This window comes from Eutrigla gurnardus (assembly GCF_963514095.1).
Source record: "Eutrigla gurnardus genome assembly, chromosome: 6".
Lineage (NCBI taxonomy): Eukaryota > Metazoa > Chordata > Actinopteri > Perciformes > Triglidae > Eutrigla > Eutrigla gurnardus.
In genome coordinates, this window is record NC_139920.1 from 578,174 (window position 1) to 604,811 (window position 26,638).

Consider the following 26,638-nt stretch of genomic DNA (forward strand, 5'->3'; position numbering starts at 1 on the left):
CTTGAAAAGTACGATAAGAAACACTACATAGAAAATCATTACAGTTGCAAAAGGCAACAAAGAAATTTGTTACAGAGGCCTATTTTATACTATGACACGTGTTTTTCCAATTGCACAGATGACTAATTGGTTATCAGGGTGTTTCATTTTGAAGGCCAGTGTTTTTAGGTGAACAAAGTGTGCTAAGTGATGATATTTGTGTTCAGAGATTTGCAAAACTGTAATTTAGAATCATATTTGAGTGAGAACAATGGAATTGTGCATAGATTTTAGCGGTTTGGAGTCATGTTGTTGATACATGAGCAAGTTTTTATAATTGTGTGCATAGTTCCATTTTTTTGTGTATAAAATGGGGAAAAACTGTAAAATCTGCAACACAAGGAATAAGCTTCCATTTGGGGCGGCTGTGGCTCAGAACTAGAGCAAGTCTTCCTGTGACAAATCAGTGTTTACGGCTCCTCCAGTCCACATGTCCAAGTGTACTTGGCAAGAAATTGAACCACAAATTGCACCCAAAAGCTGTGCCCTAGGCGTGTAAACATGTGTAAATATGTTAGTTTAGACCCTGATGGGCACGCAGCACCTTACACAGCAGTCTCTGCCATCAATGTATGAAAGTGTGTGTGAATGTTGACATGTAATGTAAAATGATCTCCAAGTTGTGCTGAGCTGCCAGTGAACGCAAAGCTCTGCAGAGTGGGCAGGTCAGCGCAGCGTATCAGCAGGTCTGAGCTGCCAACTATCCAGGTCCTCTACAGCCATCCAGGTCCTCTACAGCCATCCAGGTCCTGTACAGCCATCCAGGTCCTCTACAGCCATCCAGGCCCTCTACAGCAATCCAGGTCCACTTCAGCCAGCGCTGCAGGAGGAAGACAAAGCAGATCCTCTCCAGCCCAGCCACAGTCTGTTCACGCTCCTGCTGTCAGACAGGCGGTTCAGGAGAATCGGAACCCAGACCAGCTACCCAGGGGGCAAAATCCCATTTTTTTGGAATACAGACACGGAGCGTTGTAAAAGGTTTGACACCAGAAATGATATCTAGGACCTTCAAGGAATAAAACCTGGGTGGACAACCCGGTCAACTAGCTGCTGGAAAGCTACAGGGGGCCAAAACCCCTCTATTTGGGTAATTTTCCTGGCGAAATTATGTAAATGCAAATATTTAGGTACTACAATGGAATAAATAGTCATACAACTATAAAATTTGACAGAGAGTATCATGACACATAGGGGGAGGCATGGAAACAAGATTCTGGGGCTTGTTGCAACTCAATTTTAAGATATCACCCTCAACATCCCAAAAAAGACAAAAAAAAGTACTGTTCGCCTGACAAATTCTCATGAACATTATTATTTTTCAGCACTTTATGGAGAATATCTATGCCCAACATGTATATACAAAACTTCCTTAATTCATAAGCTTCCATTTGAGTCCAAGATGGCCTTTCTATCTCAAAAGCCTCACTTGCTGTGGCCAACGGTCTTCTCTCTATCCCAAATCGAGAATTGTGCTGAAATAGAATTTCCAGTCAGTGTTCTACCAGATGGGGTTAAGTGCTGTTTCTTCATTTTTTCTTCTATCATTTGTACAAATCAATGCCTCAGTGTTTATGAAAAATATGCAATATTGATCAATGAAGAAACAAAATTCCTGGCAGCAAAACATTTATTTTCATTTAAATGTTCATAAATTGAACATAGAATAACCATCCTCATGGCCAGAACTAGAACATAGGATTGGGATTTAATAGGATTTAATAATAATAGGATTTAAAAAAAAAAAAACACGACATATATATGTCCAAATTACAGCAGGTACAACACGTTTTGGTGTTAGTACCTAGTTTTCTGATTCACTGCTGCTGTCACTGAGCTCCAATGTCACAGTGTTTAATCTGTTGCATCTGGTTGTCAGTCCCTGGCAACGGCACCCTATGTAGCATGGAACTGCCTTCTTTGCACAGGAACAGTTCTTCTGGCAGCCTTTGACACATCCACATGAGATTGTCTTGTTCATTGACACAGGCCAGGCTGGCTTTGTAGAAGGGATAGGAACTGTTTTTCCATTATCCATAGACCATCCAAATTCTGTGCATAAGGGAATATCTGGCTTGGATATGTGTGCACTCTTGTCAATGAGTGTTGCTAGAGCAGCCCTTTTCAGGTGCAGGAGAAATGCATCTTCTGTTGGGGGTAGTAGCTTTAAGAGTGTTGATTTGTTGTTCAGGAACTTGTATGCTCTTAGTTTGCCCAGGTCTGAATCCTCAAAGTGATCTGCTGTGGCTGTATACACAGCTATGGTGAGGTCCCGTGCCTGCTTCAGGACGTCATCTGTTATGGCATCGGTTGAGTTCTCACCAAATTCTTTAAGTGCAGGTATGTCCAGAATCATGCTGTTCTTAAACCATGCCTTCTTCCCAGTGAAATATGGGTAACTAGTTGTATCTCTGCCACTCAGACTGTGGACAAATGGCATTGCACAACACTGTGAAGGTCCCAGTGCCACAACCATTTCATGGATAGGCAGGTATGCATTTTGGGCTGTTCTCACCCACAGCTCTGCTAGATCACTTAGATGCGTTGCACCATAGTACAGACACATGGTAATGACGTCAGTGTCATTTGCATGTATGACAACTCTGTCAACTCCTTCATTCTGGACACTGTAGAGGGTGTGGAGTATGATCCTGGTGTCAGCCTCCTGCTGTGTAGACTCCAGAGCAGGAACATGCATAACAGACCCTTCTGTCAGCACCACACTCTTGGTCTCTTCTTTGAAACCACCACCCAGGTAGAGATGAGTTGGGCCAAGAACAGGCCCCAGTTGCTCATTTAATAGGATTTAATAATAATAGGATTTAAAAAAAAAAAAACACGACATATATATGTCCAAATTACAGCAGGTACAACACGTTTTGGTGTTAGTACCTAGTTTTCTGATTCACTGCTGCTGTCACTGAGCTCCAATGTCACAGTGTTTAATCTGTTGCATCTGGTTGTCAGTCCCTGGCAACGGCACCCTATGTAGCATGGAACTGCCTTCTTTGCACAGGAACAGTTCTTCTGGCAGCCTTTGACACATCCACATGAGATTGTCTTGTTCATTGACACAGGCCAGGCTGGCTTTGTAGAAGGGATAGGAACTGTTTTTCCATTATCCGTTTTTTTGCTTGGCCCCCTGGGTAAGCAGGTTTTTTCACAGGCCATCAGGCTACTGAACTGCTGAGAGTGTGCACACACACACTTGCCACTTTAAGAACAATACAATTCTTTATTGTACATTTCTATTTATTGCTTACTTTTCACATCCGTTTACATTTTGCACTCTTGCACTGAAAGTATTTATAACAAGTGTTATCCTTTACAATGTATGCTCTTAATTGTAATGTTATTTTATTTCATTTTTTTACTTTGTTATTTGTGAATCCTGTACTTTTATTTCTGCTTTTCAAAAGATGGGTTTGCACTGAGACTAAGAATTTCATTACTGGTAACGAATGCTTGCATTGCCAGTACATGAAAATAAAATCTTGAATCTTGAGTGGTTGGAAAGACTAGAAACACTGTATAAATGCAGTAATAAAGTACAGTATGGTTATTTTAAACCATTTCTTGATTGAATTTACAGATAAATTACAGTACACGCATCAATAAAAGGAATCAATAGTCACAGACACATGCGATTCCTAGGAATCTTACAACTGGTTACCGGTTCTCAAGGGGAACATTCCAGGGGTCGAGTAGGGATGGGAACTGATTCTCGTTTGCTTGGTGGTTTGGAGCATGGCTTGGCTGTCTTTGTCCGAAATCGCTCAGCGGTGATGTTCACTTTGATGGTGGCCATAATTTTCAGCCAGCGGTCCATGTCCCCCTTGAATGTCCCATCCATGATTTGATGCGTCTTCATCCAACTGTTGCCACTCAGTTGTCTTTGTCGATTAAGGCCACTGGATTCTCTGTTGGACAAGTGGAGCACGGGCAGCTTATGCGGATGGTGCTTGAAGGCTCTGTGCCATGAGCAAAGGAGAGGCTAGTGGATTGCTGACCGTGGTGGGGGAGACCCTTGGAAGCTCAGGGCACTGTGGTTTTGCTTACTCCTGTCCCGCGTATCATCCTGGCCTGGTGGATCCTCAATTCTTGAAGGCCTTGTTGCCCAATGTCCTGTGTCATTAACCCTGGGCCAGTTCTTGTACTCATACTGCCTAACCCCTGGGGGTATCTTCTCTTCGTGAGTTCTAAATAGTTCCTAAATAGTACATCTGCACAATGTATACAACAGTAAGCCTGTATCAAAATAATCCCACTTGAATATGTTTCAGAGCCAATTAACTCTTTATTGGTTCAATAAAACCTACATAAGTTCCTCTTTTTACTGTGGTTTACTTAATCTCAACACTGTCATGGAGTCTGGATAATAATCTTGAATAATAATAATAATAATGGAGCAAAAAAAAGTTTTTCGATAGCTGGCCCAAAAAAAAGGAGAAAAACAATCGGGAACAAAATAGATGAGGGTTTACAAAAACAAAATTGAACCATAAAAGTAATTGAAAAAGTTCACAAGTTCAGTCTGCTTTCTAGTTATACAACACCTTTAAATGTGACACCGTGACATACTACAATCAGTTATTGATTCTACTAATGCTTTTACAGCACTGTGATACAATATCTGCCAATGGAAAATACACTCAGTTGAAATGTTATTAAGTACACCAGTTCACTTAAATGTTAATGCCAATATTTAATCAGCCAATACCATAAAAGCATGCAGACATGCTCTTTCAGTTGTTGTTCAGACAAAGCATCAAAGAGGGGGATAAATGGAGTGACTCTCAGTGATTGTTTGTGCCAGGGTGGTTTGACGATCTCAGAAACTGCTGAGAGGTTACAGAGAATGTGTTAAAAACGAAACACATCCAGTGAGCAGCAGTTCTGTGTTAATGACAGAGGTCAGAAGAGATTGGTTCAATCTGACAGGAAGGTAACAGTTACTTGAATAACTAGGTGTTATAAGATAACACACAACACGTCAAACTTGTACTTGGCTGGGCTAAAGCAGCAGAAGACTACACCGGGCTCCACTGCTGTTAAATAGCAGGACACTCAGGGACATTCTGGAAAAATGTCTCCTCGTCCAGCAAATCTCAATTTGTGCTGATACATGGCCGAATTTGACGAAAACAACATGAATCTATCCTGTCTTGTGTCAGAGGCTGCTGCTCTACGCCCGATACTTTACGGCAGCGGCATCAGGTAGGTGACGAAGCAGGAGCAATGTCAGCCGTGACGTGAATCACAGCTTTAATGCCATCACACACTCTCAGTTAGGGCTGCACAAAGTTTTTTGGAAAAAACTAACATTGCAATTTTTTTCAACCCTGCGATATATATTGCGATATTAAAAAATACAGGAATTATCACCAGATGATCTGAACAGCACTTTATGCTATGCTGCACTGCTGAAATCATCTGGACAATTAACCTGCACTGATCTTATCTATTTTTGCGAATGTTACGAGAATGGCTTCTGTCTGTTTTAGAGATATGTTTTGCTTGCTTTGATTGTGCTGGGACTTGAGGACATGTTTTGTTCTTCCATGTATTATTATATAATATTAAAATGGAACATTCCAGCTGATAAAAATAAATAAATAAGAGCAGAATCTAGTAGAAAAGAAGTAAACACGATTTCAACAAAACTATATAAAAAATATTAGCATATTGCCAGCTGCCTTAGTGATTTACAAATGTTTTTTTGTTTTGGACGACATTCAGATCTGGCTTTGCATTCGTCATACTGAGCTGTGTGGTGCAGACGTAAATGGTCAAACAAGTTTGCGTTACCGCTCGTTGTAACAGATGAAAGGCACTGCCGACACAGAACGCATGTTTTTCGACAACATCCCTCTTGTAACCGAAATAAGTCCAGATAACTGACGTTGCTTTTCTTTTTGGCAACAAGTCTTCATTTTCGGTTTTCTCTTGTTCGTTGCTCATTTTGCAAATGTTGTTGTTACCGGCAGCGCCAGCGACTCGCTCCATGTGCAAGGGTGTGGTTTCCTCCTCTCTAATTTCGATTGGCGGCTGGCAGGGAAGTCTGCTTGGCAACTGAGTAAAGAACGAATGCGATTGGTGGATCGCTGCACAGCACACGCAGAGTCTACATGCAGTGTATGTCAGTCAGCTACCGTTGAAATGAGATGAGTTCAATCGCCTCCTACATCGCAGGCTCTGCGATGTGACTATCGCTCACACGTACATGACAATGACGATGCTCAAACGATATATCGTGCAGCCCTACTCTCAGTAGCTAATGTCGGGGCTAACTGCTACATTCATAGCTGTAACCGTCACACACACTCTGTCGCTAATGTCGGGGCTAACTGCTACATTCACAGCTATAATGCTGTCACACACTAGCCCGTTTTACGCTGCCTTTTCGTTGCGGGACTATTACTGCAGATGTGAAATTAAGCTCAGAAAGACTTTCTCTTGATGTCTTGATTGATTGCGATTCTTTTTTTTAAATAGAAATTGCCTCCACACCAACATTAGCAGAATCTCTCAGGAATTTTTCTGTTAAAAGAATTTTCCCGTAAACGAATAAATTCACCCAAGGAGGTGTAGAAGAAAATGTGTTACCTTAGTTTTCTTATTTGTTTCTTTATAATGTTCCTTTCTCTCGGGAACATAAAATGTCCTGCTGAGCTGTTTCTATTGAATTTAACCCTTGCAGTCTTGATGAAAAGACTCTTTGATCTTTTCCTCTTCCTGAACTGTCGCCGTAAAATTTGTCTTTCATACATTGATCACATAGTGACATCGTCTAGCTCTCCTGAGAACGGTCACACCTTGTAGATATCAACAGATGTCTCTTCCTCTGCAGAGAGACATGTGTTGATTCAATGCAAATCCACTCATGACACCTTCCCTTTTGTTCTCTCGACTGTTCTGTATAAATCCAACTCGGCCAGGCCATTCGACAGACTGGATCTTCATGGATACACTGTGAATTTCTTTTCTCCACTGTCAGTGATTAAACCTCATTTGAACCAGCTACAGAATTGGACCTGAAGAGTTTTTCTTCCACAATATGGCGTTGTCGGCAACTCGCTAACCCTGGGCTAGAGGACGTCTGGACTGGATGGAGTGATTTCGAATATTAGCAATCGGCGCCAAATTCAAAGGGTAAAGGAAGCCTCTTGTAAAATTCCTAACTTTTGCTGATATTCACAATACCCTGTCTCAGGTCCGGATCTTCCATAGACCCAGGTAACGCGATTTAAATTTTCAAATAGCAGCAGTTTACTGCAGGCAGTTCTGGTGAGTTTTAAGCAAAAAAGGCCTTTTGTAGTATAATGACAGATTACATGGTGCGATTCTCTATGAAGTGACCTTATGGGTTTGAGTTTTTCTCTGTGTAACTGATTATTATATGAGGTTGATGATATTGGAGTAGGGGTAGCCAGACCGCCGCTCGTATTATCCTAAATCCTATTGGTAGTATAATGACAGTTTGCATAGCAGAATTCTCTGTAAATGAGGATTTTTCTATGTGAGAGATTATTATATGAGGTTGATGATATTGGAGTAGGGGTAGCCAGACCGCCGCTCGTATTATCCTAAATCCTATTGGTAGTATAATAACAGTTTGCATAGTAGAATTCTCTGTAAATGAGGATTTTTCTATGTGAGAGATTATTATATGAGGTCGATGATATTGGAGTAGGGGTAGCCAGACCGCCGCTCGTACTATCCTAAATCCTATTGGTAGTATAATGACAGTTTGCATAGTAGAATTCTCTGTAAATGAGGATTTTTCTATGTGAGAGATTATTATATGAGGTCGATGATATTGGAGTAGGGGTAGCCAGACCGCCGCTCGTATTATCCTAAATCCTACTGGTAGCATAATGACAGTTTGCATGGTGGAATTCTCCGTGACCTTATGGGTCTGAGTGTTTTTCTGTGTGAGGGATTGTTATGCGAGGTGGATGACATTGAAGTAGGGGTAGCCAGACCGCCGCTCATGTCATCGTAATCCCTACTTGGTAGTATAATGACGGTTTATATACACTCAAAAAAAGCAAACTGGGTGTCTGTTACCTTAACCTAAGTCTAACATGCAGCTTCTATTATATAAAATCATGTTTTGCAGTTGAACAGTTCTAAATCATGCAGTTTCAGCATAAAATGCAACAATTTAATATTTACTAGACTAATTTATGTTAACACAACCTAATTCTCATTGGTTAAGATTGCAAATCACTTCTGCTTACAACTCCAGAGCAGTAGGTGGCAGTAATGTGCAAATTCCTAATCAGTAGTGAAGAAGAACTGTCGTGTCCCCTGGCTGGCAATGAGGAACCGCCATTTTGAGATGAAACATCATCTGTGGAAGAAGGTAAACTTAATCCTTTATCATCCATTGAACAGAAAGTAATATGGGTGCAGAAATGTTATCGACAGTTAGTTACTGCCCTGTTTTGCATTTGGGATCTCCGACTGTCGCCATGTGTACAGCTATGTTCGCAAGCTAGCATCGGGAAATGTTGACTACTCGCGCGGACTCATGTACAAAACCACTTTAATCCACTCGCACCGCCTGTGGGCCGTTTTCACTAGTTTGGCATTCATTCCGCTTAATCGCATATTATTTTGAATGCACCACCCGCTTCCATTCGGCGTCCTATTTAACCTATGGTGTCGTTCACACTGGACGCGGAGCGACGCGGCGCGGTGAAGCGATCGTTTCGGCGTCTGGTCTATTTTTTTATTTTTTTTTTAAAGATGATTTTTTATGGCGATATTGTACGATTTATGATGATATTACTGCGCCGACGTCGAAGTGCTTCCAGTTGTTATTCCGCCATACTATATAATTATTCTTGTTATCCGCTTAGAAAAATTGGCACGTTTCATTTTGTGTAACCAAACTTGGGTCGTGTAACTACTCACGTAACCGTATTTAAATAGGGACAACGTGGAAGTGCTTGGTCGCTTCTAACTTCACCCCCCTTTGGATCCGCAGGAATATACTGGGACAAGCTACATGCTAGCAAATTAGCGCTGCGCGGAGTGCGCGCAAGAGCCATTGAGTGCACGCACAGAGGAGAGGGAGGTATGTATCACCTCGTCTAAGATCAGAGCAGAACATAGTTCAGTATGGAAATGCAGTGGTGTTTTCCTTTAAGTTCATATATCATCAAAAATATCAATCAAGTTTGTTAGATTTGAAAAAAGTTTAATTCAATGTTTTGTTTGTGAAATCTTCTCTACCTTTTGATTTTAAATGACTTTTCGTTGTCTTTTTTTATTGTCCTATATACTCAGACCGATGCCATTGATGTCAGAAGAGAGTGCATCATCAAAGCTCTGTGTGTGTACCTGAACGAAGAGCCTGAGACCCTTGTGAAAGAATACATGGTATGTAATTCAGTTCGTTCTTATTCTGACAGCTGTAAACAAACCAGTTACATACTAAAAGACAATGTAATTATAGAATCTTTCACATAATTAAATAAGTGACAGCTGTATTACAGCAATTTTTATGTGTATTTAAAAATGGGGCTTGTATAACATCTTCACTTGCATATCCTATATTCCCCCTTTTTCCTGTGAAGAACATAGATGGTGAAAGCAGTGAAGCTGCAATGATGGAGACTACATTTGGAATCTTCGTCATTCGCAAAGAAGGTGCAGAGCCAGATGATGGACCGGAAGATGTTGGCATCATTCTGGAGGGTGTTCAAGTTCTGGATGAGTTGGGAAACGTAGCACTGGCTGTGGTGATGTTGTTCGCTCTTGTATATGCTCTCAACCTCAGCTACCCCCCAGAGCTGCGATACACCTTCGAAGCTTTGCAGAAGATCATCATGGAGCTTGATGGAAACAGACTCTCAAAAAAAAATCAGACACTGAAAACACTACTTGCACGTTAGTCATCCTCAATGGAGTAAACAACAGGTCGAGGCTACTTGTGGGAAGGTATTTGAAGCCATTTGATTGAGTGTTTACTTTTTTTAAATGGCAAGCTGTTGTTAATGTGTTTTAGTACTTCCAACTGTTGCTATTTGGGTAGAAGAATGGTTTGAAATAGTTCTCTAAACAAAGGTAAGGTAAAGAACAATGTTGTCATACAAGTAGAGAGGATGCGCAATTGCTGTAACTAACATTATTCTTTGCACTTAGTTGCCAGGACCACATTTTGCATATAGCTTCATAACCAGCTGATTTGTTTTTTGGTCATCAGAAAGCTCTAAATATAGACACCTGTTGTTGGTTGTTAATGGTTTACACTTGAAATGTGTCTATGTGAATAGGAATGCATGTTGCAGACTGATTTCTCAAACAAACACATGAGCCTTTATGGCTACCTAGGATCCAGTCTTAAGAAATAGGTGTCAGTTTCACAACAGTGTGCTCCAATGTTGTAACTCGGCAGTTAGAATTTTTCCTTGTCCATCTGTCTTTTTTTTTTTTACAGACGTGACATAATGCACAAACTGTCGGACATTGAAGTTTCAGGCAATGTTTGTATTTTCACACCAACATGTTTTAAGCATCCATCCATTATCTTCCGTTTTGTCCTGGAACTCCAGGGTCGGGGGGGGGGGGGGGGGGGGGCTGGAGCCGATCCCAGCTGGCATAGGGTATAATGGATGGATGGATGTTTTAAGAAATTGGATTTAATGTCAGTTTTGCCATTTCTGGTAAAGTCTTATTCCAACAAATCCAGTTTGCTTTGTGTTTTCCTTTTCCAAACTTGACACCAACTGGGGGTATATAGGCTGACATTTATGTTTAAATTAAAAACTGTATTTTATGAATTATTAGACTACAGTTATGTTAATATTCATGAGGTACTTAACCGCTTTAAGTTTTTGTTGACTCAGCACAATTAATTCATGTAACCATTATTTTAAAAAGTAGTTGCAACTACACTATTGAATTAAGTAAGTCATAATCATATCATGTAAGTATAAATGGCCCAAAAAAATTATGTTAGTATGTTACATCTACCCTTACAAATCTTGTTGGACTTAATCCTAGTAATTAAGTAACGGCAACGCAAATGCATCATGTCGATACAACATATTTACATTTAGGTCACTCAACTAAATTGTTTCTTGTTAATTTAAAGCATTTTATTTAGGTGGAAATTCTTTCCACCTAAATAAAGGGAGCCAATGTAAGGATTTAAGAATTGGTGTAATGTGCTCACATTTTTTGGTCTTTGTAAGAACTCTAGCAGCAGCGTTCTGAACAAGCTGTAGCTGCCTGACAGTTTTTTTTCGGAAGACCTGCAAGGAGACCATTACAGTAGTCTAGCCTACTAGTAATAAAGGCATGTACAAGTTTTTCTAAGTCTTGAGCTGACATGAGCCCTCTAAGTCTTGCTACATTTTTTAGGTGATAGTAGGCTGATTTTGTTACTGATTTAACGTGACTGTCGAAATGTAAATCAGAATCCATAATAACCCCAAGATTTCTGGCTTTGTTTGAGGTTTTCAGGGACAGAGAGTGAAGGTGTTGAATTACTTTAAACCTTTCTTTTTTAGCACCAAAAACAATTATCTCAGTTTTATCCTCATTTAGTTGTAGGAAATTTTGGCACATCCAGTCTTTGACTTGCTCAATGCACTGGCACAGAAGATCTATGGGGCGATAGTCGTTTGGTGATAGTGCTACATAGATTTGGGTGTCATCGGCATAGCAATGGTGGTCAATGTTATTATTTTGCATGATTTGTCCTAGTGGGAGCATGTAGATGTTGAATAAAGTCGGCCCCAAGATTGAACCTTGGGGGACTCCACACGTTACATTGGTAGGTTCTGATACAAAGTCGCCAATGGAAACAAAATAGTTCCTATCTTGTAGATATGACTTGAACCAGTTTAAGACTGTGCCTGAGAGCCCTACCCAGTTTTCCAACCTGTCCAGGAGTATTGAGTGGTCGACAGTGTCAAATGCAGCACTGAGGTCTAATAGCATTAATATTGAAGTTTTGCCAGAGTCTGTGTTAAGAAGGATGTCATTTACAACTTTAATAAGGGCCGTCTCGGTGCTATGAAAAGGTCGAAATCCTGACTGGAAGTTGTTGTGGCAGCCAGTTGAAGCCAGGAAGTGATTTAGTTGTTGGAGGACAACTTTCTCAATTATTTTACTTATGAAGGGTAGATTTGAAATTGGTCTGTAGTTGTTGATAATAGAGGCATCTAGGCTCCGCTTTTTTAGAAGAGGTTTAATGACTGCAGTTTTGAAGGCCTTTGGGAAATTGCCAGATTGAATGGAGTTATTAACTATTTGCAATACGTCTATTGATAGGCAGTCAAAAACATTCTTAAAAAAGTTGGTAGGTAAAGCATCAAGGCAGCAGGTGGATGATTTTAGATTTGTCACCGTTTCCACTAGAGTTTTAGAGTCTATGGCATTAAAGCTTGCCATCATTGCTGTGTTACTTTTGCCTGAACAGGGTGGTGATCCAACTTTTTTGTTTGAGATATTGATGGCGTGTCTGATGCCTTCAATTTTATTAGTATAAAAGAATGCAAACTCATTGCATTTCTGTGTGGAGTGGAGTTTAGCTGGTATTTGTGTTGGGGGGTTGGTCAGTCTGTCAACAGTTGCAAATAGGGTTTTCGCCTTATTAGTGTTGTTGTTTATGATATTGGAGAAGTATGCTTCTCTCGCACTTTTTAAGACTAAATTGTAGGCCCGGAGGCTCTCTTTATAGATGTCATGGTGAATATGAAGTTTAGTACTCCGCCAGATTCGTTCAGCCTTCCTGCACTCTCTTCTCTGGGCTGTCACAACAGCAGCTTTTCTCCAGGGTGCCTTTTGCTTACCAGAAATTGTTTTAACCGTAGCAGGTGCAATGACATCTATGACATTCAGAATTTAGAATTAAAGATGTTTACAAGATCATCAGCATGACATGGGTTTAGAGGTGGTAACGAGGAGATGGCATTTTTAAAGAGTACATTGGCATGTTCATTGATGTACCGCTTTTTGACCTTATTTGATTCTGTTTGTGTGTCAGGAATGAAAGAAATATTAAAGAAAACACAGAAGTGATCAGACAATGAAGGATCAGTCACAAAAACATCAGAAACATGGAGACCTTTTGTGATAATCAGGTCCAGGGTGTGTCCCTTACAATGAGTAGCCTCTTTCACATGTTGAGAAAGGTCAAATGTGTCTAGAATATTAAAAAGTTCTTTTGCACCCTTGTCATTCAAATCATCAATATGAAAATTAAAGTCACCAGTTATAACCAGGCAGTCAAAATCAGTGGAGATGCTAGACAATAATTCAGTAAAATCATCGAAAAAATTTGACAAATATTTAGGTGGCCTGTAAATAATTAACAGGAGAACTCTGGGAGAGCATTTCAACACAGCACAAAGATATTCGAATGATGGAAAAACACCAAGTGACATCTGTTTCCCCTGAAATGTATTTTTAAATATAGCAGCAACCCCTCCACCTCTTTTCCCAGATCTACAGACATCAATAAAATTATAGTTGGGGGGTGCTGTCTCGATCAGAATGCTTGCACTGTTATTTTGTTCTAGCCATGTTTCAGTTAAAAACATAAAATCAAGTTTAGAAGTGGTAATAAAATCATTGACTAAAAAGGATTTGTTATTAAGAGACCTAACATTTAGCAGACCCATCCTGATGGTGTTATTGACAGGCTTTGAGGTTGACTTTGATTTTGAGAGAACAGGAATGAGATTGTTTAGGTTAGCAGTGTGTTCAAGTTTCCCAATGTTTACTCTCTTAGTAGTCACAACAGGAATGCAGAAGGTGCCATGTTTTGATGTAGGCGACCTTGGGTTCAGCTGATAATGCGGTCTACTGCTGAACCCTTTTCTGTCTCAGTAATATTCAGGGCTGCTGTCAGGGTGGGGAGGGGGTGGCCAAAAGGGAAGAGGTGGCCATAAGGGAAGAGTTTTGGAGGAGGGGGTCTTGGATTTTAGTGACTTAGTTGCAGCTTTGGAAGAGGGGGTCTTGGGTTTTAGTGACTTAGTTGCAGCTTTGGAAGAGGGGGTCTTGGATTTTGGTGACTTCGTTGCAGCCTTGGAAGAGGGGGTCTTGGGTTTTGGTGACTTATTTGCAGCCTTGGGAGAGGGGGTCTGAGTAGGGCGGGGGGTAGGTGGGGGTAGCTCCTGGAATTCCAAGGGGGAGGAGGGGAGAGAAAGGTTTATTGGAGGGAGGGAGAATGACGAAGACCTGGATTGGGATTTGGGAGGGGTGGAGGAGGGATCCACATTCAGTCCTCCTTCGACGTTGTTGATAATCTGAGAAGGGCGGGGGGTAGGTGGGGGTAGCTCTTGGAACTCCAAGGGGGAGGAGGGGAGAGAAAGGTTTATTGGAGGGAGGGAGAATGATGAAGACCTGGATGGAGATTTGGGGGGGGTGGGGGAGGGATCCACATTCAGTCCTCCTTCGACGTTTCTGATAATCTGTGTTTCGTCTTCCCTCTTTGTTGGTTCCTCTCGTCTCTTGTCCTTGGCGACAGATGGATGACGCAGGCAGTAAGACATGTTGGTGATGAATAGCTTTGCCCCTAGCTTATTTAGGCAAAGTCTGTTTGTCTTAAAAAGATGCCTGCGGTCCCAGAAAAAGCGGAAATTGTCAATAAAATGCATTGGGCGAGCAAGAGATGCAGTTGAGAGCCATTTGTTGAGCCAGAACAGTCTACTGAATGTCTCCGCTCCTCTCCCGGTCGGGGGCAGAGGGCCACTGATGAAAACCTCAGCATTCACAGAGCTGACTGTTTCAAAGAGTTTGTTGAAGTCCTCTCTCAACTCTGTTGATTGTTGTTTTTCAATGTCATTAAATCCAATGTGCAGAATGATATTTTTCACAGTTGGGTGTGCAGCCACAATTTCCAGGATTCTTTTTTCCAAATCAGACACTGTATCCTTCGGAAAGCAGAGTACTTTGATGTTATTACTGCTTTTCATATCTTTTACAGAAAAGTCACCCACAATCAGATTTTCAGGCCCCGTCGTTAGCTTTCTCTGTGGCTTTAAGTTAGCAGGTCTTACCCTGCTGCGTGGCGGTGGGGGGTTATCCAGGCAGTCAGAGGGGGATCCATGGTCCTGCAGCAGTGGAGCAAACCTGTTCTTTAGTTGAACAGTTGTTTGCTGGGGAGGTTTCTTGGTAGCTCTCCTCTCCCCAGCTGTCCGCTGCTGTGTCCTACGAGGCAGTGGGGTTGAGGAGGCACTGTGCCTGGATGGAGATGGTAACGCAGGCCAGCCGGTCAGATCACAGATATCGGGGCGCTGGGTCCTGTCAGATATCCGTTCTCCCATGTCACAGGGAAATGGTCTTCTCTTTGGCTTCGCACCAAGTGTGTTCCAGGGAGGATTATCGCTGGTAGATTTATTACCGTGTACTGGATCCTCCCGTTTCTTCATAGCATTATTGCTACTTAGCTGGGTTCTAGCATGCTCCTGTCCACTGTTTTGAGTCAGTGCTAGAGTGGTGTTGTTCCCACAAAGTCCATTCACTTCTACATTTACTTCTAACCGATTCATTTTTGTTTCCAGCAGTAAAATCTTCTGTAGGAGTTTATGGTAATCTTCCGTAGAGAAGGGAGGCATCTTCTGCTAATTACCTTTAGCAGGCTCAGGCTTATCTTGTTTGGTAGGCCTCCTCGCGTAGCGTTGAGGAAGTCGTAAAAATATTGAAAAATGCCCGTTTTATCTCAAAGAAAATATAATCCCACCGGTTTTGTAAATATCCAGGAGCTGCTGCTCTTTGTTTCTTATTGAGAAGAAGCAGATAGCAAAAAATAGCAGAAAATCGCAGGCAGGGGTGAGAGCAAAGAGGAAAAGCGTCTGCACTGTAGCAAAGCCGGAAGCAACCGGAAAGTAAGAAAGAAGCATATCAGGGATAGCTCATCCCTCCTCGACTGCAGTCTCCAGCCTTCGTCAGAAACGGGAAACTGGACCAAATGATTTCCACAAACACCTATATCAACCTGACTAGGATGGTAGCTTATCACAGCTCAAATTCTACCAATTGTTACGTATGTGGATTCATCCCACATAGCACAAATGAAGGCCTCCCCCTGATGGCTCTTCCCATTTCTGACTGCGACACGTGACATTTACTTCACCTAAATACACACACAACTTACACCCATGAACTGTGCCCAGTTACACCTGAACTGAGACCCTTTACCTTGTAAAACATCCACAAGCAAGTGTCAGGCATGCACTGATGTCCCTGCTGCCATCCCTCTTAGGGTAGTTCCACGACCATTAAAGTGGTGTATTAAAGGTACCGGAGTTGGTCATGACATGGGACATTCGAACTGTGACTCGCTGTTTTATCCAATACCAAGAAGTTCTCCCAGAATATGGACTTCGGACTACAGCCCTTCACCTACAGCTTGTTCGACACTTGACATTAACTTTTCTAGGTTAGCCACAGCGGCTTCTTTTTGTTCCGTCCCAGCTGGAAAAGGGATGTACTGGATATGTGGACAAAAAGCATATGAATATCTTCCTACGGGTTGGAGCGGAGTGTGTGGCCTGGGCTACGTAGTCCCAGCAATGCGAGTTGTGGATAAATTGCCTACAATTCCCTCAGGATTAAGGTCAACAAGATCTAAACGAGATGTGTTAATCACCCACTTACAGACATATTGGAGCTGTCTATTCGGCATGCTTATTCCCAGTTATGGTGTATTGTCTTCCCTGAATCAGATAAGAGATCTTTCCAAACGTATAGAGGATTTAGCTAATACCACTTCCCTAGGTTTGTCTCTCTTATCAAAAGAGCTGGCTGCAACCCGTCTAGTTGCCTTACAGAATACAGCAGCTTTAGACTATCTTTTAGCATCCCAGGGTGGTACTTGTGCAGTGATTGGTGTTGAATGTTGTACTTATGTGCCGGATTATAATGCTAGCCTTTCTGATGTCATTGCACATGTTAAACACATTGCTGATGAAGTGCACACCAGCGATATTAGTAGCCCTTTTGAATGGTTGGAAACACTCATTGGTCGTTGGGGTACCAAATATAGTTCAATATGTTTTTGTTGGTTTAATCTGTTTTATATTTTTTGTTGTTATTTTTTCTTGTATCAGAGCAATGTGTAAAATTATTACAGCTAAGGTGACTACTAAAATGATGATTCAACGAACTACTCACGACGTACCTAAAGAATTATTTCCTGATGTTTTCGATGAATTATGTAGAATTGATGTATTGTAATTTTCTTACTTCACTTGATTACATTTTCTTGTGTATTTACTGTTGTCCTATAGGACAAAATGGGGAATTGAAAGAAAATGTGTTACCTTAGTTTTCTTATTTGTTTCTTTATAATGTTCCTTTCTCTCGGGAACATCAAATGTCCTGCTGAGCTGTTTCTATTGAATTTAACCCTTGCAGTCTTGATGAAAAGACTCTTTGATCTTTTCCTCTTCCTGAACTGTCGCCGTAAAATTTGTCTTTCATACATTGATCAAGGCCCGATGAGTGACCCCTGTAGTGACATCGTCTAGCTCTGCTGAGAACGGTCACACCTTGTAGATATCAACAGATGTCTCTTCCTCTGCAGAGAGACATGTGTTGATTCAATGCAAATCCACTCATGACACCTTCCCTTTTGTTCTCTCGACTGTTCTGTATAAATCCAACTCGGCCAGGCCATTCGACAGACTGGATCTTCATGGATACACTGTGAATTTCTTTTCTCCACTGTCAGTGATTAAACCTCATTTGAACCAGCTACAGAATTGGACCTGAAGAGTTTTTCTTCCACAGAGGAGATCGGAGACATAAGTAAAGTCGACGTCTGACTTTAATCTTGTACAAGAGGAGCAGTTACAATGCAACAACGTGTGAGGATGCTACAGAGGAAGTGCTCAAATCACTGTTGTGACCTGAGTCTTTTAAAGGCACAGGAGATAACGCGTCACTGACAGTTAACCTTCATGTAGAACAAGACATCATGACTACCAGGCCTCTGATAACATTTAGGTCAGCAATGGGGATACTAAAGTAATAAACAGTTCAACACATAAAGCTGTAACCTGAACTAAGAAAACTTTAAGACATGAGGTTATACAAAATTCTTATAACATTTTCCAGCACCTTGTTGAATCCATGCCATGAACAATTCCTACAGTATTGGGATGTTGTATGTGATAAGGTGGGAAATGAGTGTACATTTCCCGAACTAGATACGGTATTAATGAGAAGGTAACACTCACCACTGCAAACTCATCTTTGTCCAGATGGCCATCTTTATCTATGTCACTCAGATCCCAAACCTAACAGCAAGAAATAAGCACGATAAAGCCATTCAACATTATTAAAAGGAGTAACTAAACTAATACAGATTTTATTTAATTACAAAAATTCTACTGGGGAAAAAAACAATCCATTCCTAAATATAACAGTTCAATCAGCCACCATGACATTAATGTCACTTCATATTTGTGGGGAAACAGTTCTGGCACATTTAAGTTCTGGCCTGAGTAGTTTAATCCTCAATGAAGCCTAATTTAAGATTGGATATCAGCAACCAAGATTTAAGGTAATACCTTCCCAAGGACATCCAGAGGTAGCTTGGAGTTGATTAGGACCGGTTTGACCTTCTCTCCTGACAGCAGGCCGTTGACTGGAGCCAAACTCTCAAAAATCCCATCAAATTTACTCTTCTCCTCAGGCTACAAAAAAAAAAACACACAGACTGATCTGTATGGTTTACTAAACTGCAACACTAGAGGTCGAACCAATGGTATTGTAGAGGCAGATGCCAATATGGATATATTTGAGAGTTATAAACATTTCATGTAGTGAGTAAGACATTTTAAAAACAGTGTAAAAAATAAACTTGTCAGTGCTCTCTGTTGGACTAATACCATTATATCTGTGAGGAAACCAAAACAATATACTAGTAAGGCTCTATGCAATGGGCTCTGTTCCAATGATGTCATCAAATTTTTAAATATGTTTTGGGTACATATGTTCATATTTGAATAAATAATGGATACTAATGGTTGATGTCAACTGGTAATATCCAGTCAATTATCAGTCAAGTTAAAACGGACCAACAAAAATAAATACATTTCTCCTTTGTCTTTCTGAGTCAATGTGAAATATCTATACTGACCACTTCATTCTGTTTTGTGTGTTTGAGTGTTTCAACAAACCCTGACGGCCCAGTGTAATTCACCGCAGGTAGAAACTGTGCAGCTTAGAGACGGACTGCTGGTGTCCTTCTGAAATCAGACAAAGATGGCTGACATAGAACTGTTACATGATACACCTGCTAATCTTCCCACTTTTGCTGCAGCCATTGCTGAATACGTTGTCTTGTTGAAGACTGTGCAGTTGTCCAGCCTTAAATTCACGCTATGAAGGATTAAAGGCTGCATCATGTTCAATGACTTGCTTTTAACTCGATTCGCGCATCATTTGCATTACGTTTATAGGAGCCAAAACTCGAAATCGATTTTCTGAAAGTGTTTCAATACCCGGTAGGACCGGGGTTATACCCCGTTTCCCGATACCCAGCTCTAATGAGGAGTATACTTGTATATAATATTGTAAAAACTGTCACAAAGGAAAAAATGTGGATATGAGCTTAACTGAGGAAGTCATACTCACAAACTTGGGGGGAGGGATTGTGAGGTTGAGGCTGGACAGGCTAACTTCCTGACCACTCTGAGCACAAGCCACCAGCCGCAGGGCTGCGTAAAAGCCCTGAAAAAACAGTCTGTCAAAGTCTCTCATTCTCTACCGTCATACTAACACTGAGCCCAAAGCCCAAAAACATACACCACTAATTATTGAGAAATTAGAAAAACTATTTCTTGATCATAATTATCAAAATAAAATATCTGATCTTTGCTTGCACAGTCTAATGTTTGCTGGTTTTCATTTGTTTTACTTGACATGTTAGCAGACACACATGTTGGGGCATTAACACAATAACGGTGGTCATCTCATTACTTTGAAAGATTTGGCTTCACTTTGTCATTTTTACAGTGTTAAGTATATTGAAGCTCATCTAATGAAGACAGAGCACAGGATGAGAAGTCATCACCTGTTTGTCCAGATAGCCTTTGCCATCAGGATCAGCCAAATCCCAGATCTGAAACACAAGACAAACACAGTATGAGGGTGTTTTCATATATAGTCCACTTGAAACCAACCAAACTCAGCCCTGTTAAAGTGGACCAACAGAAAAGGGACTCAGTTCTATTTGGTTTCATACTGTTGGATCACTTGAACGAGGACAGTTCTGTTTCTGGTCCACCTCAGCTCTGATGGGGCCTCAGTCCTGTTCACACGACAGTTCATTCAAGTTTATGCTTTCTCCTTCAATTATGTGATGTTAAGTGTCGCTTCCACACAATGCTATTTGTTACTGAATAGAGCCTGAACAAATCATAACGTGACTCAATGCAACCTCCGTGTATTTGGTTAGCTGTTAGCTCCATTATTTAGCCAATCAGGAACCGGCATCTCCTGACGACTTCAACACAGATGAGAAAGAGCTAAAGCCGTTATTCACATTTCATACAGTGGCAAGAAAAAGTATGTGAACCTTTTGGAATTTCATGGTTTTCTGAATAAATCTGTCATAAAAAGTGATCTTTTCCTTGCCACTGTATGTTTCCTGAATGAGTCGGTGGTAGGGTTGTAAAGGGGCGGAAAATCTCCGGTAAATTTCCGGTAAGTTTCCGGTAAATTTCCATGGGAAGTTAAGCTGGGGAATTTTGGAAATATTTCATATTGGAAACTTTCCATGGGAATAAATGGGAATTTATGGGAATGAATGGACATTTAGGGGAACTAACTGGGAATTGAGGGTAATGGAATCAAATTGTATAATATCCAAGCATAAATATAAACATACGTCATAAGAAAACATCCATACAAAATGATACAATTAAAAAACAAGATATTTCAACAGATGTATTTGTAAGTGGAACTGAACAAGTTTCAATTAGTTTATTGAATGTGAATTTGTTTCATTGATGAACATAAACATGAATGTTGAGTTAAATATGACTCATTCCCCCAACCCCACTCATTCAAAAATGCACCCCCCATCCAAAAATCCCCATAAAGTCCCATTCAAAATGTTAAATGAAAAGAACCCTTCTTCCTCCATAATGTCCCAACATGCAAATCTTTCTTCAAGCAATCCTCTGCATTTTTGCTTAACCCTTTCAGTCAATGGGCTCTTCCTGGAACTCATCAACATCAAACAACATGCCCACTTCCTCAACATCCAACTCTGAATCTTCCTCTTTAGTGTCACTTTCCAGCCTTGTTGAGGATTGCTCTGTGACAGGCTGAAAGAGCCTTAGGTTTGCCCGAATGCCAACCAGTTTTTCCACTCTCTATTTTGTCAGCCTGTTGCGAACATTTGTGTGTGTGTGTTCCCAAACTGTGACCAGTTGCGCTCGGAGGCGACTGATGATGGGGGGGATTTGGAGGATGGTGGAGGCTACAGGTGCAAGGGCCTCAGATCCACAAACTCCCTTCCATTCGGTGGCTTCAGATATGTGACCCGCCACGGCAAAACCAGCAACAAGTCGGCTGGGACGAATTTGCGTAAACAATGTTTTTTTTTTTCAAAATTAGTGATTTTAGTTTTTTTGCAGAATATGCAAGTTGAGATTATGAAAAAGCCACTCCATGTTTCAGATAACAGTATTGGTTGCCTTAAAAGTATACATTTTGTAGTCGTAGTTTCGGAAAAACGGCATAAAGACAGCGAAATGGAGAAAATCTGTAACTTTGACTGCAAATGCTACGGAAGAAGAAAGGAGAACTCTCTCCTTGGGAGATATTTCTCAAGAGCTTATGTACAGTATACGGATGGATTCTTTAGCTGCCGAAAGAGCAAACGGACAATGACTGCATCCACCAAAAAGCCGCGGACGAAAAGAAAGTGCGCCCGGACCTCTTATTTCATCGGAGGCAATTAAGTCTGCAGGAATACTTTTCAGTTTTTAATGGGGTGAGTTTCCATTTACATCCAAGTCAAGTAGTCGTTTTGTACAATTATATGCACATCGAAACTAAGCTGTAATGGGAGGTTTTTGGCTCGTAATGTGGGCATTTGATTTAAAGTCCCAGTCGGCAAGTCTGGCGGATCGAGGGCACTCTGTCAGATTTTGAATGTTGACAACTCTCACGCTCCTCCCCCACGATCACCGAGCTCCTTCCCCTCGACTCCGTGCCAGAGTCGAGGAGCATAGTGTCGGCTTCGGTGAATATGGTCAAAAAAATGTTGCCGACTGGGACTTTAACAGTAAGGTGCCAAGGGCCTGTTGGCATTGCTTAAATTGACTGTGATGCTAATGGTTAACAACTAGCCTACCCGAGGACAATAGGCTAGTTGCTAAATCATTAGCATCACAAACTTGGATGAATACATAGAGTCAGGTAACTGTGCCTGTTAGCATGTCACATGATGTGAACCTTTCAGAAGAATACAAATAGTCTCACTCGCATTATTGCATGTTTATTTCATGGATATAGAATTTTGGTTACAAGTTCGAATCGAATTGAATCGTTACACAAAAATCGTCCTTGAATCGAATCGCGAACTACTGTATCGTTAATCGAATCGAAGTGAAGCCAAAGATTCACACCCCTATCTAACATTATCACTTTCAATGCCTGCAGTCTCGAATATGGCCATCTCTTGCAGAGACTCCTTTCCCTCAAGAAGGCTGTCATACATGATGACAACACCACCCATAGTATTCTTTTTCTTTTCCTTTTGCTTTTCCTTTGTTTGGCCTTCACATATTTAACAACTTGCTTCAGTCTCTTGTTCAGGGTGTTGGGGTAGTATCAGGAGCAGATTTGGTTATCAACAGCTAATTATTAATGTCAATATGATTATCGATATTAATGATTATATTTAATATATTATCATGATATAATCATGAATAAACGGGGCACCACCCTGGGATCAGGGAAAAGATAACCCAAAAACTGTATTCAGTCTCAATATAAAGGTTTTATACTCACATGCCAATCATCGTGATCATTGGCATAGAAGTATAAAAACAATCGAACAATTAAAAAGGCCTGAAATTCAAGCACTAGCCTTCACAACCTGCTGTTATCCAGTGACAGATACACAACAAGCACAAGAGACCACTAGTTATAATATAATAAGATTCATTAAAATCAGTAATAATGATCACAATCAATAACACTGCAATTAACAAAGCCTTATTACCTAACTACCTAACACACAAAGCTAAGCTAAACAGAGAAAGAGACACATGTGGAGTGTGTATGTGTGCGTGTGTGGAGAGAGAGAGAGAGAGAGAGAGAGAGAGATGGCCGGGCGCGACCACCAGATGGAGCTATTCCTCGTAGCATTCAGGGGCGGAGCCACTGACGTCAGATAGAATCGCGAGAGAGAGGGAGAGAGAGCGAGAGATGGCCGGGTACAGCCACCAGATAGAGCTATGTCCTTAGCGTCTGGATACAGAAACAGCTGGCGTAGGATCCGTGTGGGGGTGGCGTATGTGTGTGCACATGTGTGTTAGCCAGAACAAAGAGAGACAGAATGCGCGCGTAATACACAAAGGATAAGTAAGCTATTACCATCACACGGGAGCCCGTGAATGAACTGGCGTCCGTTCGGCGGGACCCCGGTCTTTTAACTGATGGTAGATCACTTACTGAGCTCGTGAATGTGTCCGAGGTTGGACACGCATTGCTACCGAAATGAAACCCAGCGGCGTGGGTGCACAATCAACATTCAAATACAACAACACAGAAAACAACGGACTCGGCGGTCCGTGACCAAAACTTAAAACACCTTAATAAGAATTACAAGCATATTTTACACTATCAAACTTATGTCTCTGTCCAGACTGATAGCCTCTTACTGGTGTCGTTGCGTAGGCTGCGAGTCCGTCCTGGCGATGACGGCGTTCCTTAACGCGGCTGCGACGGTAGTTCGTAATCCCGGCGGCAGCGGGGGACGAGTCGGCTGAGTCCAGACGAGAGCGGGGCGTTATTTCTCTCGTTGATCAAACTCAAATAAAGAAAACAGTTCGTGTTTCTTCCTTTCACGGGCAATAATATAATCGCGGCTTGGCGATTTGGTCAGCTGACTTCAGACAGGAGCTGGTAGCTGGAATGCAGGAACCGGTTTGGTCTCCTGTTGCAGCGGTGTGCTGCGGTGGACGAGTCCACCTCCTGTTGCAACGTGGTGTTGCGATGGAAGAGGTTGCAAGGTGGTGTTGCGATGGAAGAGCTGGCCTCCTGTTGCAGCGGTGTGCTGCGGTGGAGGAGCCGCCTCCTAACGCGTGTTACGGTGGAGAGAGCGTTGGAAGCGCAGTTCTTAAGATGGCGCCGGTTTATATAGCTCACGGCTGCTCCCGGGGACCCCCTGGGGTACCTGTGGTTGTCAGCCAATAGGGCACCAGTTGTGTCCTAATGGTGAGGTCCCAACAAGGGTGTCCATTGTTTTCAGTGCCATTATATCTTTTAGCAGAAGATTGAGTGTATGGGCAGCACAGCCAATAGTTGTTATTTGAGGGAAGGTCTCCTCCACATGTGCCCAGGCAACCTTCATGTTGTCAGGGGGGGGGGGGGTATGATGGCAACATCAGGGGTGAGCCTGTTGCATAGACTGCATGAGCGAAACACTCATCTGCATTTCTCTGGCTGGGTTCATCCATAAAATCAAAGAATTCTACAAAAGGAGCTGATGAGAGGGTATCTGACTCTAATAAAGATTAATTTCCCCCTGAAGTGGAACTCTTGTCTGCTGCATGTTTTGGGCCTCAAGGATTTTTTGGAACTTTGCAATATGCTGCTGCATTTTTGTGGCATTCTTTACTAGGGTTGGGCACCGAGATCCGGTTCCAAATAGGAACCGGTTCCTAACGTCAGGTTCCAGAACCGTTACGAAGATGTTTGAATTTCGATTATTTTTTTCGGTTCCTAAATGCCCGCACTAGTTTGTTTATGCGGTTTGTTGCCAGTCCGCCGAACGGAGAAGAAGAAGCCACTGAACACCAACGAAGAAGCGTCCACCGGAATGTCCACGGACATGAAAAATCACCTCCTCCGAGTTCATGGAGTAGAAATAAATGTGTGCCCCCGTCTTTGACACGCTGCTCCGACCGTCCTCCGCTGCGTCTTCCTCTGGCTCCGGGTCCGACCCCCAGTGTGGCACCGCAGTGACTGAACCGCAGTCCGAATCCGGAAAGTTAAACAATAAATAATATGTCTTGCGCCAACATTGAGGCAGCTAACAAATTAGCCCACGTATTTTTTCATAGACAATTTACGACCTGAGATCGCTAACGTTAGCCAGGCTGGTGACTCCACGACTCCGCGATGTGCTGAGCCTACTCCGTTCACCTTAGCGGCAAAGGGGAAGATGTCGGTGCAACAAAAGGAAGGTTTTACAAGTTATTTCTTATTGTTTATTTGCTATTCTGCACCAGGTTAGCCCATCAGTGGGTGCACGGTAACATGTTAAAGTACCTGCAGCATCACACACTGTAAATGTGTTTTCATGAGGTTTTCAAAAAAAAAAGCTCTCTTGAGGAAAGTGTACCCCTGTGAAAATGTATTCATAATTTATAATATTTATATTCAAATTCATAGATTTGATATTTATATTGTACTTGAAAACAGCCCTGTGAGAAATTCATAGTAAAGTTCATAAAAAGTAAAAAGTAGAATTAAAATTGATGGAGAAGGTCAGACTATTTCATTCAGAAAGACCATTGGTTAGCTAGCTCATTTAAAATATCCTAAACTTTTTTTACCCTGCCTCTTAAAAGAATCGGAATCGAGAACCGTTAAAATTCAAACGATGCCCAACCCTATTGTTTACGTACGCCTTATCACAATATTTACACATATATACAGACTTCCCTTGAACCTTAGTGTTAGCAGAGTTATTTCAATAATGTAAAATGTAACTGAAGGTACCGGGAGACGGAGGAAAAGAGAAGGAACCACGCGGTTCACGTTGTGTTTTTGTTAATCAACAGATTCAAATACACCTGGGTTAATTGCACACATCCTTTTAACAATAATCACTTCCGGTGTCCTACAAAATAAGAGCACTACCCAATAGAGAGCACATACCAACATCCCTTACCCACCCACTTGCTCTCACATTGGTAATTGTTACATTCAAAATAAACAAAAATACAATGATCCTCTCAAAAGTCTCTTTTTTTTTCTCTTCATGTTGCTCTTCACACACACATTTCATAAACATCTCATTGCATATTACTCTCCAAACATAAATGCCACAAAATTCTTCAACTTCAACTTTGTTGGTGGTTTTGTCATAATATAATTTGTTCTGTTGGACAATAGTCCAGCATTACTTTGCCATCACTAACAGTTGACCTTACAAAATGATACCTTATGTCAACATGTTTCCATCTTTGCCTTTGTACAGGATGTTTAGCTAAGGCTATGGCGCCTTGGTTATCTTCATAAACCTTTGGCTGCCTGTAATGAGACCCATCAATACCTTGTAACAGTTGAACCAAATACATACATTCTTGTATAGTTGCAGCTAACACCATGTATTCAGCTTTACAAGTTGAAAGAGCTACTGTGGCTTGCCTTTTGGTTTTCC

At 41.5% G+C, this 26,638-nt stretch overlaps 1 protein-coding gene across 1 annotated transcript in view; it reads right to left on the minus strand.

The window, feature by feature from the left end:
- Positions 1 to 26,638, minus strand: part of LOC311014760 (epidermal growth factor receptor substrate 15-like 1) — a 139,824-nt gene that overhangs the window by 99,279 nt on the left and 13,907 nt on the right. Inside the window, exons 4-8 of the mRNA XM_084011552.1 lie at positions 20,084 to 20,131; positions 19,645 to 19,740; positions 19,188 to 19,256; positions 18,576 to 18,701; positions 18,243 to 18,302 (exon numbers count right to left, since the gene is read on the minus strand). Coding sequence (XP_083867678.1) covers positions 18,243 to 18,302; positions 18,576 to 18,701; positions 19,188 to 19,256; positions 19,645 to 19,740; positions 20,084 to 20,131 — 399 coding nt within the window. The remainder of the gene's footprint in view (positions 1 to 18,242; positions 18,303 to 18,575; positions 18,702 to 19,187; positions 19,257 to 19,644; positions 19,741 to 20,083; positions 20,132 to 26,638) is intronic.